The 20,000-nt window shown below is 21.0% G+C and overlaps 10 protein-coding genes across 11 annotated transcripts in view; 3 read left to right on the top strand and 7 right to left on the bottom strand.

Annotated features, from left to right (window-relative positions):
• DDB_G0274543 (hypothetical protein) overlaps positions 1 to 547 on the top strand; it is a gene marked incomplete at both ends in the record, with an annotated part of 705 nt that extends 158 nt beyond the window's left edge. Inside the window, one exon of the mRNA XM_638961.1 lies at positions 1 to 547. This exon is cut by the window's left edge and continues 158 nt beyond it. Within this exon, the coding sequence (XP_644053.1) occupies positions 1 to 547 (547 nt within the window).
• A 1,170-nt stretch (positions 548 to 1,717) lies between these two features.
• prdx4 (thioredoxin peroxidase) lies at positions 1,718 to 3,079 on the bottom strand (the record flags this gene model as incomplete). Of its 2 annotated transcripts, XM_638959.2 has the most annotated exons (3): positions 1,718 to 2,214; positions 2,332 to 2,424; positions 2,890 to 3,079. In XM_638959.2, the coding sequence occupies 3 exons, from the start codon at positions 3,077 to 3,079 to the stop codon at positions 1,718 to 1,720; spliced, it is 780 nt and encodes a 259-aa protein (XP_644051.2). The 2 variants fall into 2 exon arrangements, with proteins under 2 accessions (XP_644051.2, XP_644052.1); XM_638960.1 differs by lacking the exon at positions 2,890 to 3,079 and having other exon boundaries at positions 2,332 to 2,452.
• A 654-nt stretch (positions 3,080 to 3,733) lies between these two features.
• Positions 3,734 to 3,949, bottom strand: DDB_G0274855 (hypothetical protein; the record flags this gene model as incomplete). Its single annotated transcript, XM_638958.1, has 1 exon — positions 3,734 to 3,949. The coding sequence occupies one exon, from the start codon at positions 3,947 to 3,949 to the stop codon at positions 3,734 to 3,736; it is 216 nt and encodes a 71-aa protein (XP_644050.1).
• A 193-nt stretch (positions 3,950 to 4,142) lies between these two features.
• DDB_G0274853 (hypothetical protein) lies at positions 4,143 to 6,234 on the bottom strand (the record flags this gene model as incomplete). Its single annotated transcript, XM_638957.1, has 2 exons — positions 4,143 to 4,350; positions 4,841 to 6,234. 2 exons carry the CDS (start codon positions 6,232 to 6,234, stop codon positions 4,143 to 4,145), a joined length of 1,602 nt encoding a protein of 533 aa, XP_644049.1.
• Positions 6,235 to 6,821: 587 nt separating this feature from the next.
• Positions 6,822 to 8,402, bottom strand: DDB_G0274695 (SH3 domain-containing protein; the record flags this gene model as incomplete). The annotated part of the gene is made up of 5 exons (XM_638956.1): positions 6,822 to 7,367; positions 7,475 to 7,762; positions 7,866 to 8,010; positions 8,092 to 8,252; positions 8,373 to 8,402. The coding sequence occupies 5 exons, from the start codon at positions 8,400 to 8,402 to the stop codon at positions 6,822 to 6,824; spliced, it is 1,170 nt and encodes a 389-aa protein (XP_644048.1).
• A 644-nt stretch (positions 8,403 to 9,046) lies between these two features.
• Positions 9,047 to 10,930, bottom strand: taf12 (transcription initiation factor TFIID subunit; the record flags this gene model as incomplete). The annotated part of the gene is made up of 1 exon (XM_638955.2): positions 9,047 to 10,930. The coding sequence occupies one exon, from the start codon at positions 10,928 to 10,930 to the stop codon at positions 9,047 to 9,049; it is 1,884 nt and encodes a 627-aa protein (XP_644047.2).
• Positions 10,931 to 11,265: 335 nt separating this feature from the next.
• On the top strand, positions 11,266 to 13,362 carry thrS2 (threonyl-tRNA synthetase; the record flags this gene model as incomplete). Its single annotated transcript, XM_638954.1, has 1 exon — positions 11,266 to 13,362. The coding sequence occupies one exon, from the start codon at positions 11,266 to 11,268 to the stop codon at positions 13,360 to 13,362; it is 2,097 nt and encodes a 698-aa protein (XP_644046.1).
• A 1,264-nt stretch (positions 13,363 to 14,626) lies between these two features.
• On the top strand, positions 14,627 to 15,064 carry DDB_G0274699 (hypothetical protein; the record flags this gene model as incomplete). The annotated part of the gene is made up of 1 exon (XM_638953.1): positions 14,627 to 15,064. One exon carries the CDS (start codon positions 14,627 to 14,629, stop codon positions 15,062 to 15,064), a length of 438 nt encoding a protein of 145 aa, XP_644045.1.
• Positions 15,065 to 15,153: 89 nt separating this feature from the next.
• Positions 15,154 to 15,978, bottom strand: DDB_G0274701 (hypothetical protein; the record flags this gene model as incomplete). The annotated part of the gene is made up of 1 exon (XM_638952.1): positions 15,154 to 15,978. One exon carries the CDS (start codon positions 15,976 to 15,978, stop codon positions 15,154 to 15,156), a length of 825 nt encoding a protein of 274 aa, XP_644044.1.
• A 977-nt stretch (positions 15,979 to 16,955) lies between these two features.
• DDB_G0274547 (hypothetical protein) lies at positions 16,956 to 18,755 on the bottom strand (the record flags this gene model as incomplete). The annotated part of the gene is made up of 2 exons (XM_638951.1): positions 16,956 to 18,462; positions 18,709 to 18,755. The coding sequence occupies 2 exons, from the start codon at positions 18,753 to 18,755 to the stop codon at positions 16,956 to 16,958; spliced, it is 1,554 nt and encodes a 517-aa protein (XP_644043.1).
• Between the last annotated feature and the right edge of the window lie 1,245 nt (positions 18,756 to 20,000).

The raw sequence follows: 20,000 nt of genomic DNA, 5'->3' as shown, positions 1-20,000 counted from the left end.
AATATCTAAAGAAAATGGTGTTAATCATCCAGGTATTTTCTCATTATTTCTAATTGCACTTTCAGGTCCAGAATTTTTTATTATAAATGATGAAATTAAAAACTCATATTTTGATAATATTCATATGATTGATAATTTTAATACATTTATTAGAATGATAAAAGAAGCAATTAAAATTAATCCATCTATCCAAGTAAATGGTTATTTTTCTCCACCAATATCAAATTTTATTTCAAATCATATCTTAGAAGAAATAAAAAAAGGTTTTTTGGTAATAGGTGAGGATTCAGTTGAACTTGAAATATCAAATGGTTTCCCTCTAAATGTATTTGAAAACCAATTAAAAATAAAAATTAAATTAATCATTCCACATCACATTTTATGTTGTTGCTTAATTGAAAATGATAAAATGTCTTTTATTTTATTTTTAAATAATTATCCAACTATTTTCAATAAATCACTTTTCATTAAAATTGGAAATTATCTTAAATTTGACAATATTGAAATTCATTCAAAATTTGAACTACTATTTAATAAAACCAATTAAATTAAAATAATTAAAATTTTTTAAAAAAAAAAAAATAGAATCATTTAATAATTTTCTTCTTTAATACCAATCAAAAGTATTAAAAATTATCCCCGATTAAAAAGGGGAAAACATGGATAGTGTAATTTTCTTAATCACTATTATATAAATTTCCAAAATTACTAATAATTTTTTTTTTTTTTTTTTTTTTTCTTTTCTTTTCTTTTTAAAAATAGTTTGGCTTATAAAAAAAAAATTTCCCAACAATTAAAAAGGGAAAATAAACAAGAATATAATTCTTTATATAAATTTCTTTATAACTTATAAATTAATTTTAAAATCATTAATAATTTTTTAATTCTTTTTTTTTTTTTTTTTTTTTTTTTTTTTTTTTTTTTTTTTTAAGCGACTCTATTAATTTGATTTTTAATTCATTTTGAATAAAATAAAAACTCATAGTATTTTATTTAATTTGAAAATTCCTAAACTTATTGAATTAATTCCTTCTAATTGCTTCAAAGGACAATAGAGTTCAGTGCATTCATTTTTTAAAATATATTTGTGGTTGTTTATTAATTTTTTCTGTGAGACAAACAGTTTTACCTTATGGAAGACCAAGTTTTGTTCCTATAATTATTGTTAAAGTTGGTATTTCTCAATCAACTCGTCATTTAATTCACTTTGGGTTCTTATACTTTGGAAATCCCTTTCAAGGTGTTTAACTTTAGTCCAAATTAATGTTTTGTCCAAATTACAATAAGAAAAAAAAATGTGCGTATCATTAATTTAATTTTATAATCAACAATTTAAATAATAATAATAATTATTGTTAATGGTTTGGAAAATAATAATACAAAAAAAAAAAAAAAAAAGATTGCTTAAATAATAAAAAACAAATTGAATTTTGTCAATTAGTTTTAGAAATTTTACTGACACCCAAAGTTTTCAAATAAAAAAATTATAATAAAAAAAAAAAAAATCTTATAGTGACACTGATTAATATACAAACACATTTTAAAACAGTATTATTAAAAAAATATTAATCAAAAAAAAAAAAAATTAAAAAGTGTGGCGAAATGCCCCTCGCTTTTTTTTTTTTTAAAAAAAAATGAAAAATGAAAGTGAAAAATGAAAAATGAAAAAAAAAAAAAAAAAATATGATGAGAGAATTACAAAAAAGGATTGAACCATTTATTTATTAACAGCTTCAAAGTATTCTTTTGAACCTTTTGGATCTGCTTTCATTGATTTATCGCCCTCTGACCAATTGGCTGGACATACCTCGCCGAATTGATCTGTAAACTTCAAGGCTTTCAAAGTACGGATTGCTTCATCTACACTACGGCCAACTGGATTATCGTTCATTGTAATGACTCTAACAAGACCTTCTTTGTCGATGAGAATGCTACCTCTAATGGTGTGACCATCTTCTTCAATGTAAACACCGTAGTCTTTTGAGATTTGATGGGTTAAATCGGATAAGAGTGGGATGTTGATTCCACCTAAACCACCTTCTTTACGTGGGGTATTGATCCAAGCTAAATGGGTGAATGGTGAATCAATTGAACAACCAACAAGTTCACAGCCGGCTTTTTTGAATTCTTCAGCAGCATTACTGAAAGCAATAATTTCAGTTGGGCATACAAAAGTGAAATCTAATGGGTAGAAGAAGAGGTATAAGTATTTACCTGTATATATATTAAGAAAAAAAAAAATAATTAGATATTGCAAAAAATAAATATTAGTATTTAATTAATTTTTTTTTTTTTTTTATGTAATTTGACATTAAATTTATTTTTATTTACCTTTGTAGTCATCTAATGAGATTTCTTTGAATTCACCATTGACAACAGCTTGACCTTTGAAAGCTGGAGCTGGTTTTCTGATTCTAATTTGTTCTTTTTTATGGCAATGTGGATGAGTCATTTTTTAATTAGTATTTGTTTATTATGAATTATATCCAAAATGAAATGAAAAAAAAAAAAAAATTTTTATATTTTTGGTTTGTTCATAAAAAAAAAAATAAAAAAAAATAAAAATTAAAATAAAATAAATTAAAATTTTTTGTAAAAAAAAAATAAAAAAAATTGCAACTGTTGTGTCCATTTTGGGGTTGTGAAGGAATTTTGGAATATTCCTTCTGTTTATTCATTGACACATGTGTATTTGTTTATATATTTTTTTTCCCCCAACTTATGTATATTCTTTCTCTTTCTGTCACAAACTGAAAGAATAATATTTGAAATTTATTCTCTTTTTTTTTTTTTTTTTTTTTTTTTTTTTTATTTTTTTATTTTTTTTATTTTTTTTCTAAACAAAATGAAAAAAATAAATAATTAAATATATAAATAAATAAAACCTACGTTTTGTTGGGAAAGTAAAATTTTGAAATTGATTATTGTTATTTAAAAATAAATTTGATGAGTCAGTAGTTGATGTTGAAAATTGTCTAGTTTTGATATATCCAAAATTTAATGATGATACTGGTTTAACAGTTTTTAATTGAACAACACTTTTGCTCAAATTTTTAAATAATTTAGTAGCTGATCTCATATTTAAATATTTTTTTTTTGTTATTATTGTTACTAAACAGAGTAAAACAAAAATTAAAATAAAAAAAAAATAAAAAAAAAAATGAAAAAAAAAAATAGATGAAAAAAAAAAAAAAAAAAAAAAAATTTTTTTTTCATTGTGCGTTTACCACATCCATATTAATTTTTGCTCTATTTCCATGATTATTATACAAAAAATAAAAAAAAAAAAATAAGTCTATAAATAATAAAAAGAAAATTCTTTCTTTATTTTTCTTTTTTAAAATTTTTTTTTATTTTTTTATTTTTTTATTTATTTAAAACAATGTCTGGAAAATAGATTTTGATTTATATTAAACAAAAAAAAAAAAAAAAAAAAAAAAAAAAAAAAAAAAAAAAAGGATATTTCTATAGTAAAATTTTCATTTTTCAGATACAAACTTTAGAGGTTAATAGATTTTGGTATAAATAGTTTTTAAAATACTCAAAAAAAAGAATTAATGCAATACACATAATAATAAAACTATAATTCCCTTTAGAGATATAAATAATATACTTCTTGTATTTATCTCCTATTGCAAATTGTCTTCATTTATTTAAGAATCATAATAAATAAATAAAATTAAATAATAAATATTATAAACAGTTTACAATTATACATTCTTATTTATTATAATCAATACCAACAAGGTGATGATGATAACGATTGTGGTGATGATAATGATTGTGGTGATGATGATTGTTGTTGTTGTTGTTGTTGTTGTTGTTGTTGTTGTTGTTGTTGTTGTTGTTGTTGTTGTTGTTGTTGTTGTTGTTGTTGTTGTTGTTGTTGTTGTTGTTGTTGTTGTTGTTGTTGTTGGTATTGATTATAATAAATAAGAATGTATAACATAGAGAATAAAAATAAAAATAAAAAGTATTTTTAAAAATGTTATTAAATAAAATAATAAAAAAAATAAAATTAAAATGTAATAAAATAATTTTTTTTAATAAATAATGAAGCTTTATTTTATTTATTTATTTATTTTTATATGTTTTATTTTTTATTTTTTAATATTATATTTATGCACCATTTTCTTGTGATACTAATTTTTCAATGTAATGGCCATTACTTGTTTAGTTTTTTCGAAGTTATTATCACATTCTGATAATATTTTGTTTATGTCTAACTTTTCCAATTGGTTTGAAAATCTATTAACATTGAACTTTTCATCAACAATATTTACAATGATATTGGTTGTGGATGGTTGGTTATTAAATCTTTTAGTATTAATTGATAAATCGTTTAATAGACTAACAGTTTTTTGGTTATCACCAATAATAGACACAACATTGTAGTGTTCTTTAATGATAGATAATATTGAAAAAGTTCCAAGTTTTGAATCGATTATATTATTGATTGAAATTGAGTTATTGTTATTTTGAAAAATCGAAAATTATAAAATAATTAACATTGATAGGTTCATAAGATGTTTGTGGTTGTGGTGTTAATGACGATGTTGCTTTGAAGAGGGTTAATAAATTAAATATAAAATGGTTTTTAATAGTATATTTATAAATTGATTGTAATATTTAATTAAAAAGTAAAAAATATTTTAATTTTATTAGTATTAACATTTAAATAAAAGGATATAAAAATAAAATTAAAATATACAAATATGACATATGTGGAGAATTAATTTTATTGTAATTATTGTTTATTGTTGTTGTTGTTGTCGTTTGTGAAAATAAAATTCTATTATGTATTTTTACATATTATATGTATAATTTATTTACAATTTACCATTTATTTTTTAAAAATGGTAAATTATAAACTTTTAATTTTTTATTTTCAATTAATAAATTAAAAATTTTTTCAAAGTTATTACAAAATTTTGAAACTTTTGGAACAAGTTTTGAAGCATTACAATATTGAACAAATATAATTTTTTTAATAGTTTTACTATTTATAATATAATTATAAATGAAATTCCAATATATATCATTTGAATCTTGATTTGTTGGTGTACATAAACATGATTTAAATTGATTTCTTTCATCATCATCATCATCGTGATTAATATTTGAAAAAATAAAATTTAAATGATGAAAACAAAATTTTAAATTTATTTTTTTTAAATTTGGTGAAATCTTTAAAATTGAAACTAAAGATTCAAAAGTTAAAAAATTGATATTAAAAGATTCACTATTAATTAAACAATTGTTTGAATTAAATTTTTCATCATTATAAATTGATTGAAAAATGTTTGAATCTACATAACAATATTTTCTAACAAAACTTAATTGACTAATTGTATTTGAAATCAATTCATATGTACCACCATTTAAATTCAAATTATCAACAGATTTAATATTTTTTGATAATTTAATAGGATCAAAGTTTTGAAAATTTAATGATGATGATGAACTACCTGATGATGAAATTAAACCAAGTTGATATTGTTTTTCTTTTTTTTTATTAATTACTTTACTTTTTAATTTATTTTCAATATCAATTAAATTTAATTGATTTAAACTTTTACCATCATCATTACTACCACTAATTATATCAATTGTTTGTTTTAACATTGAATAATTTTTAATTTCAATATTTGAAAAATCAATTGAATTAATTAAATCAATTTGAAATTGTCTAATTGAATTATTAATTTTTAAAATTTTTAAATTTGGATAATCAAATTTAATTTTTTCATTTAATAATTTTCTAAAAATTTTTGATCTTGACATTAAAATAAATAATTTAAAACAATTAAATAAATATGAAAAATCTAATATTAAAATTTCAATATTATTATTATTTATAAACAAATATTTATTATTTTCATTATTATTTTCATTATTATTTTGATTTTGATTTTGATCTTGATTTTGATTTTGATTAAAGATTGTTGATTTTTTTTTAAATTGATTTAAAAATTGATTAAAATTTAATCTTTTATTTAATTTATAATTAAAATTTATTATTGTATTAATATTATCTGATACAGTTTTAAACCAATACCAATTTACAAATATTAAATTTTCAATATTATAATCATTTAAATAATAAACTGAATCATAAAAATCTGAATTTTCAATATATTCAATTTTAAATGATTGATTTATTAAATTATAATTATAACATAATAATTTAATAATTTTATTTTGAATATAATTTGGTAATATAATTATTTTCATTGTAATTTTATTATTATTTTTTTTTTTTAAAAAAATAAAAAATAAAATAAAAAAAAAAAAAAAAAAGAAAGATGTGAGAAAAATTTTATTAAAATTTAAAAAAAAAAACAAAAAAAAAAAAAAAAAAAAAAAAAAAAAAAAAAAAAAATGCTTTTTTTTTTCAAAAAGATCCAGAATCTCAACTCCAAATGGTAATGTTTTATGGGGTGAATAAAAATAATAACTTTATTCAAAATTAACAATATTTCAAATCAAAATTCCACCAGAATTAATTAATTCTTCTACCACCTGTAATTCTTAAATCAGACAATCATATATCAAAATTTTGGTGATCCTTCAATTGATGAAATTCTTAACCGTTTTATCATAAAAGAAAGAATTAATTAATTCAAAAAAACACCAAAAATAAAATTAGATTTACCATATGGTAAATTTTAATTTTTCCCACAAAATTCCACACAAATAAAAAAAAGTTTTTATACCAAAAAAAAAAAAAAAAAATAAAAAAAAATAAAATAAAAATAAAATAAAATGTTTTGAATAATTTTTTAAATTTTTAAAAAATAATCTATTATTTATTTATTTTTTTAAATTGGTTCACAATAATTTGAAGGATATAAACCAATTCTATCACCCAATTCACCTCTAAACCAACCAGATTCATCTTCGTCTAAAATTGTAATTATATCACCGGCGAAAAAGTCCAATTCAGTAGCATCACTACCAACATAATCATATAATGCTTTTGCTTGTTTCTTTTTAGATAAATTAATTGGAGTTGAACGTGGTGCTGGTGTTGGTGTTGTTGTCGCTGAATTATAACTACTCGTTAAACTATTACTACTAACACTTGAAGTTAATGGAGCTGAATATGATGCTTTATTTTGAATATAATCAGATGACGATTTACCACCAAATGAAATGAATTGTGGTGGTGGTGGTTTCTCTGTACCAGTTCTACTCTCTCTAACAAAACAATGTATATCCTCTAATTTATCAATTTGTGTTATAACATTCACTAAATTCCTATTTGTTGTCTCTGTATCTGGTACTGTTGATTTAATTGCTCCAACATATTTCTCTAATTGTACTTTAATATAATCAATTCTTTCTTCTTCTGTTAATTGTAATGTCTTTTTTTTTTAAAAAAAAATAAATAATAAATAATAATTAATAAATAATAAATAATTTAAAATTTTTTTTTTTTTTTTTTTTTTTTTTCTATAAAAATAATACATACATGATAATTTGAAGAAACTTTATCTTCCCAAGTTGGTTGATACATTGATAATTTATTAACAGAATCTCTATAATCTTGTTCAGCAGAACTTGCATCTCTTTGTATTTTTTGAAGTTTTGATTGAATTTTACCCACTTCAGCTGCTGTTTTTGTATTTTTAGCAGTTTCCATTGTTATTGCAATTGTTTCTGCTTGTTTTGAATAATCATCATATTTTGCTCTAGTTTTTGTAATTGAACTTTCCATATCTTTTCTCTCTTTATTTAATTTATATGCATCATATAAAAACTATTTATATATATAAATGTATAAATATAAGAGTTATTTAAATGATTTTTATATTTGATAGAGTTGAGAGAGAAAAAAAAAAAAAAAAAAAAAGGATACATACATTTTTCTTTACTTTTTTTTGTTCAGATTTAAATTTTGAAAATGGTGCAACTATATCTTTTTCAATTTTTTGACCTAATTCATGATGTACTCTTACAAGTGATTCTGCTTCACCTCTAACTCCATACCATGCATCACGTAATGTTCTAATATTTATTTATTATTTATTATTTATTATTAAAATAAGTATTCAATTGGAAAAAAAAAAAAAAAAAAAAAAAACATACCCATATTCAATTAATTGTGATGTACTTTTTAATAATTTTTGTAAACTTTTTGAATAATTCTCTTCAATTGCTGCTCTTTCTTTTAAAAATAATAAGAATAACCTTGTACTTTCAGTACCTTGATTCATTCTTTTTTCAATTGTTTCGAAACCATTTGGTCCCTAAACAGTTTAAAAAAAAAAATTTTGTTTTTTTTTTTTTTTTTTTTTGTTTTGTTTTATTTTAAAGTGTTAGTGTTTAAGAACCATTTATGGAAAATTTAAAATTTTAAAATTACACACCCAAAAATTATCTTTGAATTGTTCACTCATTTTTTAATTTTAAAAATTATAAAAAAAAAAAAAAAAAAAAAAAAATACTTATTACTTGAAAAATAATAATAATAAAAATACAATTAAAAATACAATAAAAAAAATAAAAAAAAAAACAAAAAAAAAAAAAAAAAAAAAAAAAACAATTTAATTATCGTTATAATATCCACAAAAAAAAAAAAAAAAAAAAAAAAAAAAAAAAAAAAAAAAAATTTTTTTTAATTTTCAATTTTTTTTTTTTTCCAAACCATCATCAGTTGTAAGATTCTGACTGATTGCCAAAAATTTTTATTGTAAACAACACCATTTCGACAAGCATTGTCGTGTGTTTTGATCTTCCCATTTAAATACTTTTTTTTTTTTTTTTATACCAAAAAAAATTAAAAGTGTTTAGAAAAAAAAAAAAAAAAGAAATGAAGAAAAAAAAAAAAAAAAAATTTTTATTTTAATAATCTATAATATGTAATACATATTTTCTTTTTTTTATTTTTTTATTTTTTTTATTTTTTTTTATTTTTTTTATTTTTTTATTTTATATTTTATATTTATTTTAACCATTTTTTATTTTTTTTTTATTTTTTTTTATTTTTTTATTTTTTTTTTTTTATCTTTTATTTATTTTTATTTTTTATTATTTTTTTAAATTAAAATTTTGAAGAAGGTGATTGTTGTTGTTGTTGTAATTGTTGTTGTTGTTGTTGTTGTTGTTGTTGCTGTTGTTGTTGTAATTGTTGTTGTTGTTGTTGTAATTGTTGTTGTTGTAATTGTAATTTTTGTTTTTTACTTTGTTGTAATTGTTGTTTTAATTCTTCTTGTTGTTGTTGTTCTTTTAATTCTTTTTGTTGTTCTTTAAATTCACGAATTTGTTGTTTTCTTGAGGAAGCTTGAGTTAGAGCGATTGATTTTTTCATTGCAGCAACTCTAAGTTTATGATTCTCTGGGAAATGTGGTTTCTTAAAGGTTTTATATTGTTCAACATTACCAAAACCAGGCACTCTAATATTCCAATTCTTTTCGAGATGACATTGTAAATCTTTAACTTCAAGTGTTGTACTATTACGATGTTTTGCTAATGTACAAGCAAATGCAACGGTTGATTCAACAAAATCATCTGCCAATACTGATAAAATATCTTCAGCATCTTCATCCATTTTTTCATTTGGTGAAATTTGTTGAAGTAATTCAATTAATTTTCTTTTACCCAATACTTCAGGTTCAATATTATTTGGATTATTTGGATTATTTGAATTATTTGGGTTATTTGAATTATTTGGGTTATTATTATTACCGATACCACCGCCACCGCCACCACCACTATTTAATCCTTTATCTTTATCTTGTTGATCTTTATTTTCTTTTTCACGAATTTCACGTTCACGACGTTCTTTTTCTTTTTCTTTTTCTTTTTTTTGTTTTGATAAAATTGTGCCTGTTGAATTTGAAGTTGCTGTTGTGGTGGTGGTAGTAGTAGTTGGAGTATTAATAGTAGAGGTTGGATTTGAGGTTATATTACTACTATTATTAGCCATTTGACGACTATCATAAACCATTGGATTTGTACCTGTTATTTGAACACTATTATTACTTCCTGTTGTTGTAGTTGGTATAGTTGTTGTTGTTGTAGTAACTGATGATGATGGTGGTGTAGTTGTTATTGGTGCAGTTACAGAGGTAGTAGTTGGAGTAGTTGGTAAAACACTTGAAACTACAGGTGTTGTACTTGAAGGTGTACCAATAGACATTGGTGATGTTGTATTGGTGGTGGTGGTAGTTGGAATTGAAGTTATAGTTGGAGTTATAGAAGTTGCAGTTATTGGTGAAGAAGTTGTTTGGGTAAGAGTTGGTGATGTAATTCCAACAACAGTTGATGATGGTGGTGGTGTAGTTGTACCAATATTTTGAACTGGTGAAAAGTTTGTTGTATTTACAAGATTATTCTTTCTTAATACACTCTCGATTGATGATTCTATTGAACCTAAACTTGGTTGACCAGTACCTGATGTTATTACTGTGGTTGAAGTAGTAGTTGGTGTTGATGTAGTTGTTGTTGTTGTTGGTGTTGTTATTGTTGTTGGTGGAGTTGATGTTAATACTGTAGGAGTTACAGGTGATGCTATTGTCGTACTAGATATCGGTGATGCTGGATTTATATTAATATTTGGTCTATTTGTTGAATAATTTGATTGTGTTGTCGTCGTTGTTGTTGTTGGTGTAGTTACTACTGGTGTTGGTGGTGTATTATTTACAATTGTTGGTGAATTTATATTTTGTTGAATTGGTGGTGAAATTTGATTATATATTTGTTGTGGCGCTTGTTTATAAATTTGTTGTTGTTGTGGTATTTGTTGTTGTGGTTGTTGTTGTGGTAATGTCTTATTTATTTGAATTACAGGTTTATATACAGGTTGTTGTTGTGGTTGCCCTATTACTTGTTGAGGTTGTTGTACATTTTGTTGTGGTTGTTGTTGTTGTATATTTTGTTGTATATTTTGTTGTTGTATATTATGTTGTTGTTGTGGAGCAGACATTAGTGTGAAATGAGTGAAAAAAAAAAAAAAAAAAAAAACAAATAAAACCAATAAAATGAAAAACTAAATTAAAAAAAAAAAAAAAAAAAAATGAAAAAAAAAAAAAAGTGAATTTTTTTTTTTTTTTTTTTTTTTTTTTTTTTTTTTTTTTTTTAGATTAAAGTTTTTTTTTTTTTTATTTTCAAAAAAACGATTACCATCAAATTGATAATAGTGGTTAATTGTAAAAAAAAAGAAATCAGAAAAAAAAAAAAATAATTAAAAATAATTAAATAAATAAAATAATTTATACACATATATTATTATTATTATTTTTTTTTGTAAATTTTTAAAAAATGTCATTTTTAAAATTAACAAAATCAATTCAAAAAATTAATAATTTTAATAATAATAAAATTAATTTAATAAATAAATATTTTTCAACAACAAACATTAATAATAGTGGTGGTGGTGGTAATATTAAATTAAATGATGGTAGAATATTTAAATTTGAAGATAAACAAACACCATTAACAATTGCTAATAAAATTAATAAAACAATTGGTAAACAATCGATTTTATCAAGATTAAATGGTAATAAATTAATTTCAATGAAAGAAATCATTGAAATGAGTGGTAAAGATTATAATATTGAATTTTTAAATTTTGAAGAACATTCAGATGCAAGAATTTGTTTTTGGAATTCAAGTTCATTAGTATTGGCACGTGCAACAATGGAATATTTTAAAAATGAAAATAAAGAAATTGAATTAATTAATTTTGGTCATTTAGTAAATCCACAAACTGCCGATAACATTAATCAAGGTACATTTTATATTGATATATTTTTTAAAGATAAAAATCAAACTATTAAAGATAATGATATAAATAAAATTAAAAAAATTATGGAATATATTGTAAAAAGAAATGATAAATTTGAAATTTTAAAAAATGATCAACAAGACCAAGATCAAGATCAAGAGGAGAGTTTTATAAAATTTGGTGAATTTAAATTTAAAAATAATTTTTTAACAATTGATTCAAGTAATTCAATTGTATCATTAGATTTAATTAAAAATAGTTCAGTTGTTGGACCAAATAAAGAATATTCAGAACTTCAACGTATTGTTGGTATTTCATTCCCAAGTAAAGATCAAATGAATAATTGGGTAGAGATTCAAAAGATTGCAGCATTACGTGATCATAGAGTGATTGGTAAAGATCAAGAACTTTTCTTTTTTCATCCATTTAGTCCTGGTAGTTGTTTCTTTTTACCACATGGTACAAAGATTTATAATAAACTTTTACAATTCCTACGTTTGGAATATCGTAAACGTGGTTATCAAGAAGTTATATCACCAAATATTTATAATCAAAAACTTTGGGAAACTTCAGGTCATTGGGATAATTACAAGGATAATATGTTTTCATTTGAATGTGATCATACTCAATACTCTTTAAAACCAATGAATTGTCCGGGCCATTGTTTAATGTATGCTCATAGAGCACGTAGTTATAAAGAGTTGCCTATGCGTATTGCTGATTTCGGAGTTTTACATCGTAATGAAACCCATGGCTCTCTATCTGGTCTCACTAGGGTAAGACGTTTTCAACAAGATGATGCTCATATCTTTTGTACACCAGATATGATTCGTGAAGAGATTAAACAATGTTTAGACTTTATGAAATATGTTTATACAATCTTTAATTTCACTTTTCATTTAGAATTATCAACTCGTCCAGATTCTTATCTTGGTGAATTATCAGTTTGGGAAAAAGCTGAAACTTCACTCTCTCAAGTTTTAACTGAATTTTGTGGTGATAAATGGACAATTAATCATGGTGATGGTGCTTTCTATGGTCCAAAAATTGATATTCATCTTAAAGATGCAAATGGTAAAAATCATCAATGTGCAACAATTCAATTAGATTTTCAATTACCAATTCGTTTTAATTTAGAATATTCTGGTGGATTAAATAATAATAATAATAATAATAATAATAATGAAGAAATAAATGATAATAATAACAATAATTCATTAAATCGTCCAGTTATGATTCATCGTGCTTTATTTGGTTCAGTTGAAAGAATGATGGCAATTTTAATGGAACATACTGCTGGTAAATGGCCATTTTGGTTATCACCACGTCAATGTATTGTAATTCCAGTTTCAAATAAATTTAATCAATTTGCTCAAGAAATTCAATCTAAAATTAATTTAGCTGGTTATGATGTTGATGTAGATTTAAATGATTCAAAATTATTATCAAAGAAAATTCGTGAAGCTACAGTCTCTCAATATAATTATATCATTGTAGTTGGTCAAGAAGAAATTGATACAAATATTTTAAATGTTAGAAAACGTGATTTACCTGAAGATAATAAACAAGTTAAATTATCTTTAAATGATTTATTTTCTGAATTTAAATTAAATATTGAACAATTTAAATAAAAAAATAAAATAAAAAAATAAAAAATAAAAAATAAAAAAAAAAAATATAAATAAAAAATAAATAAATATAAAAAATAAATAAATATAAATTTAAATAATATTTAAATTATTATTATTTAAATTAAAAGAAAATATTTTCATTTATTATTTTTCTCTTTTTTTTTTTTTATTTAAAATGAAAAAAATATTATGTGTATACGTGTAAAGTGGTTAAAAGATATATAAATAAAAAAATAAAATATAATTTTTTAAGTGGGGTTTTTGTATTTATACTATTACTAATTGTATGTGTTAATTTTTTATTTCAAAAACTGATTGATTGTATTGTTTTATAACCACTTTTTATTTAATTTTTATTTTTATTATTTTAATGAAAACAAAAAAAAAAAAAAAAAAAAAAAAAGATCCAAATTATATTTTTATTACTAAAGGTAATATTAATTTGTATATAAAAAAATTAAAAAATAAAAAAATGACCTTTGTAATGATATCACAGTTTTTGAATTTTTTCATTTTTTAATTGATTTTCCCTAGGGTGGAAATATAATATTTTTTATAATATATCTTTTAAAATATTTTATTTTATTTTATTTTATTTTGTTTTATTTTTTTTAATAATAAAAATTGGGGGTGATATATAAAATAATACCAAAAAAGTATAAAAAAAACAAAAAATATCCTAATCTAGAATATATCTTTTATTGAAAAATCAAATAAATCTTTAAACACAAGTATATATAGGTTAGTACAATTGATTTTCACACATATCCACACACTTATACATACATAAATATCTTTTTTTTTTTTTTATTTATTTTTATTATTTTGGTTTTGGTTCTCTCCCTAAACACAAATACACACACTAACCCGCCCACACACTCTCACTAACTCACTCAACATATAAATGAAACCAATCTGATCCTTAATTATTTTTATTTTTATTATTATTATTATTATTTTGTTTGTTTATTTTATTTTTCATATTTATAATTTTATTTAAAAACATTTTATAGTTTTTCTATATAAAGACAACCCATTTTTGTTTTTTTATTATATTTATTTATTTATCCATCAATTGACCAAACCCTTAAAAAATTAAATAATAATAATTATTATAATAATAAATAATAATAATTTTTATTTTTTTTTTTTTTTTTTTTTTTAAAGAAGAAAAAAAACAACAAGTAAAGAAAAAAATTAATTTTTATTTTTTCAAAATATATAGTTTTAAAAAATAATTAAATAATTAAAAAAAAATTCAAAAATGATGATGTTAAATAATTTTATTAAAATTTTATTTTTTTTGTTTTTAATTAATTGTTTGTTTATAAATTTGAGTATTTGTGGGGTAACATCTGTAACATTTACAAATCCAAATCAAACCACAACAACTACGACGAATATTCCTACATCAAATAATATTCCAACAAATACTCCAACAAATACTCCAACAACAACAACAACAACAAGTTCTGGATTTGTAAAACCCTCATCATCAAATGTTCCAAGTAATAAAGCAAATTTGGTCCAATCTGTATTAACTACTGCAACTTTAAATTGTCCGAAAAATAGAATTGAAATATATTGTTCACCAACTGACCAATGTACAAAAGATAGTGATTGTAAAGCTTATGGAGAGAATCAAAAATGTTGTTATAGAATTGGTTGTGGTAAAAAATGTTTTAGAGGTATTTTTATTTAAGACAAATTAATAAAATAAAATTAAATAAAATAAAAATAAAATAAAAATTTATATATTATTATTATTATTATTTTTTTTTTTTTTTTATTTTAAATATTATTTAAAATTTTATTTAAAACTGATGGCATATTTTTAATAATATTATTTGGAGGATAATCATTTCTTAAATTTATATAAATTGTAATACAATTATTACATGATTCATATAATGAAGATTTATCAATATTTGAAGGAATTGTTGTTTTTAGTAATGTTGAAATTGGTTCAGAAATTAATTCCAATTTTCTAACACCTCTTTGATTTAATCCAATTCTACGATTTGACATTGGACCTAAAACCTGATCCCTAATCCATGATAACGTACCAATAGCTTCGAATAATTCACCTCTTTGAATTTTTGTTAAACAATAATGAATCCAAATCCAAATTCTATCTTCAAACCATTGTGGTTCTTTATTTGGCCATTTTACATTTGAATTTTTTATTAAATCTTTAATTGATGAATTATTATTATTATTATTATCACCATTCTCCCATAATACAACTGGCATTTCGATTAATTCTTTTATCATTGAATCGAATGTTATAAATTTTAAATCAACATGTAATAATAAATCATTTTGATTATTTTCATTATCCCTTTCATATAAACAAATTAAAAGTCTTGGTTCTCCAACATGTTCACCTGTAAATCCAGATAAATAACCATTTAATTTAATTGCAAATTCTTTTCTTTTTAGCATAATCTCTGAAAATTCTTCTTTTTTAACAACTAACATTAAGTCTAAATCAGAATGTTCATCCATTTCATCATTAATCATTGATCCTGCCCCTAGTAAACATTCAAATCTTGAATCATTTTTTAATAATTCAATTATTTCTTTTATAAAATTTTGATGTTTTATTGGAATCATTATTTATTATTATTATTATTACTATTATTATTATTATTATTATTATTATTATTATTATTATTATTATTATTATTATTATTATTATAATAAATAAAAATAAATTAAAAACAAGAAATGTAATTTAATAAACTGAAAAAAAAAAACTGAAAAAAAAAAAAAAAAAAAAAAAATCTATTTATTTTACAAAAAATCTATTACTGATGACGAATGTTGTTCTATTTAAAAATAATTAATGTGGAATTGTAAACTCATAAAAAAAAAAATCTGTTTAATTTACAAAAAAAAATCTATTAATTTTATAAAAAAAAAGCTTACTTTTAACTAATGAACATTTCCTTGATGACGTTTCATCATCACTTATTAAAAATAAACAAGTGATTCATCATTACGACATTCTATCAAATCATCTTTGGTTTTGATTTCTTCAAGTATATCACTAAGATGCCAATAAAACCATCTTATCTGTTATTTCCTCTAGTGCAGTTTTTGGATTGCAGTTCAAATTTCTTTTGAACTATAACCAAAAAACTTGATGAAAATAATACATTTAATAATATATTTAATAATATATTTAATAATTAATAAATGATTAAAAAAAAAAAAAAAAAAAAAAAAAAAAAAAAAAAAAAATAAAAAAAAAATAAAATAAAAATTTTTAGAAAAAAAAAAAAAAAAGTTTACAATAAACAAATAAAACAAATAATTTTTTTTTTTTTTTTATAAATCTTTATCTTTATTTTTTATTTTTACTTGAAGGTTTGTTTTTTTTATTTGAAAAAAAGTTTTGGTTAATTGGTTTTGTTATTATTTTTTTTTTTTTTCTTTTTTTTTTTTTCTATTTTTTTTTTCTTTTTTTTTTTTCTATTTTTTTTTTCTTTTTTTTTTTCAGATATTTTTTTTTTCTTTTTTTTTAGATATTTTTGTATTACACTATATTAGATAAAGATTTTTCTTTTTTTTTTTTTTTTTTTTTTTTCTTAAACCAAAATTAAACCATTATTTTCAAACTTTTTTTCATTAAAATCTTTTTCATCATTATCAATAACTTTATCATAATTTTCAATTAATAAATCATTATTATTAATTGTAGTTAAAGGTGAATCTAAAGATTGGGATAGTGGTACTTGTAAATCCCAATATTTTAATAAAGCCAATAACATTATGGTTACTACTGATGACATTGATAGAATTGCCAAAGAAATAGTATATGAACCAGTTGATTGTTTTACATAATCTAATAATGGTGGAAAAGCCATAATATTAATATTGTAGGCTGTTGTAACTATACCATAAGCAGTACCAACGATTGACATATCAACCAACAATGGTACACACGACATTAAAGTTGTATTTAAAAATGAGAAACCAACACCACACATAATGATCCAAGGCAATGGATTTGCATTGGTTACATTCAATAACAGTACACCCATTCCTAATAAAAACGATGCGAATGCCATTATTTGAATTTTTCTACCACGTAAATTAATAATAAACCAGCCAGTGAAAATTGGTAAAATACTATTTACAATTGCTTCTGCCGCCATATAATTTGCAGCTTTCTTCTCATCATAACCAAATTTAATTTTCAATACATCGGTACCGATAATAGCAAAACCAAACATTGTCAAATAACCAAAGAAACAAATTAAAGACAATAGCCAAAATCTCTTTGATAATTTCTTTGACTGATCTTTAATTTCAATTACTCTATTTAAAAATTCTCTAAATGGTGATTCTTTTTTAATTTCAATAATATTATTAATTTCTTCATCACTCTCTTGATCTGCTGATGATACTGATGATGTTGAAACTTTATCAATATTAATATTAATAGCACCACGTGGTGAATTATTACCACTATTACTACTAGCACTACTATCATCACTACTTGACTCAATATCAACACCAATATCATTATATTCACTATCCATATCATCAGTTGTTGTTGTTGAACTTGGAATTCTAATAATAAAATTTGGTGTTGAAACACCACTACCACCTCCATTACTAGTATCACCATTTTGAATAATAATATCTTCTGAGGATATTGTATTTGTTAATTTTATTTTTAATTCACTACTAATACTATTTGTATTTTTATTTTTATTTTTATTTGTATTTGTATCCCATTTTAAACGTTTACCGAATTTAATTAATAAAGAATTTAAAATGAAGCCAAAAATAAATACACCCACAATAAACCAAAATGCAGCTTCCAATCCAAATGATGCTCTAATTCTTGGTAATACTAATAAACTTGCAAGATTACCCCAATAGATAATAGAGTATAAAGCACCCATGGCTAATGGAATCTCATTTGGTAAGAACCACATTGGAACCATTGTCGCTGCACATGACAATAACATTTCACCACCACTACCTAATATAAATCTACCAATTAATAATCCTTTATAACTAGATAATGATGATGCACTAATTATTGTTGAAATAACTGCAACTCCACAGAATATAGTACTAATTCTAATAATAATAATAATAATAATAATAATAATAATAATAATAATAATAATAATAATAATAATAATAATAATAATAATAATAATAATAATAATAATAATAATAATAATAATAATAATAATAATAATAATAATAAATAAAATAAAATAAAATAAAATAAAAAAATTTATATTAATATTGGTATTTTTTTTTTTTTTTTTTTTTTTTTTTTTTTTTTTTTTTGGAAAATTTTTTTAAAAAAAAACTTACTTATTTGGACCAATAATATCAATTAAAATTCCACCTAAAAGTACCATATATAAATTTGGAGCTGAGTAAATTGTGAATAATAAACCAAATTGAGACTCTGAAATTCCAATATCATGGAGAAATGACTCTGCCAATGCCGGCGGCGCGCTATAAGCAAATTGCACACATAGTCCAAGATTTCCAATTAAAAATATGACTAGACATTTCTTTAATCTGTTCTTCAGTTCAACGTTCATCGGCTCAGTGGTTCTCTTTTACTTTCTGGTTTTTTCTTCTCTTAAAAATTTGTTTTGTTTTTTTTTTTCTTTTTTTTACTTCTTTTTTACTTTTTTGTTCTTGTTTTTTTTTGTGGGTGAATAGTTTATGGGATAGTGAAATAAATAATATTCATTGAATTGAAAATGCTATTATAACTGTAAATTTTTTGATATATATGTAATTAAATTTAAAAAAAGGTAATAAAATAAATAATATCACTTTTTTTTTTATATATATAATTTTTAATTAAAAAAATAAAATAAAATAAAATAAAAATGTCAGTATAAGGTGTTTTTTTGGACGAAACAAAAAAAAAAATAAAAATAAAAATAATGTCAGAATAAGGTGTTTTTTTTGACCAATCAAAAAAAAAAATTAAAAATGCCAGAATAAGGTGTTTTTTGTTCCAAACGAAAAAAAATATTCCTTATTTACACTTTTATTTTTTTTTTCTACGTGATTTTTTTTTATTTTTTTTATTTGTTTTATTTTTTTTTTAAACATTTTTTTAATTAAAATTTTACTTACAGTATATTTAAAAATAGACTTTGATATTGCTTATTTTGAAAAACTTTTTTTATTAAAAAATTAAATAATAATTAAATTATATGTAATGAAATTAAACAAATATTTTGTTAGAAAAATATCTAAAAACTATCTTTGAGTGGAATTGGGGAAGGGGTGTTTTTGATTTGTTTTTTGAAAATGAAAAAAAAAAAAAAAAAGAAAATTTTAAGCCTTTTATTGACGTAAAAAAAAAAAAATGAAAAAAAAAATTAAAAAAAAAAAAATTAAAAAAAATAAAAAAAAATTATTTGTAAAATATGTGATCTTTCATAATCAAACCTGCATATGTTTAAATTTTTTTTTTTTTTTTTATTTTTTTCCTTTTTTTTTTCAAAATGTGCCCAACTTGGCACCAAGCCAAAAAAAAAAAAAAAATTGAAAAAAAATGGGACAATTTACAATGAATTTTTCAAACACTTAATTAAATACTATTAGATACCAGCCTCTGCTGGGAAGATATTGATAAT

The sequence above is a fragment of the Dictyostelium discoideum genome (genome assembly GCF_000004695.1).
Source record: "Dictyostelium discoideum AX4 chromosome 2 chromosome, whole genome shotgun sequence".
Classification (NCBI taxonomy): Eukaryota; Evosea; class Eumycetozoa; order Dictyosteliales; family Dictyosteliaceae; genus Dictyostelium; species Dictyostelium discoideum.
Note: the sequence above shows the minus strand (reverse complement) of the source record. Positions and strands in the feature narration are given on the sequence as shown.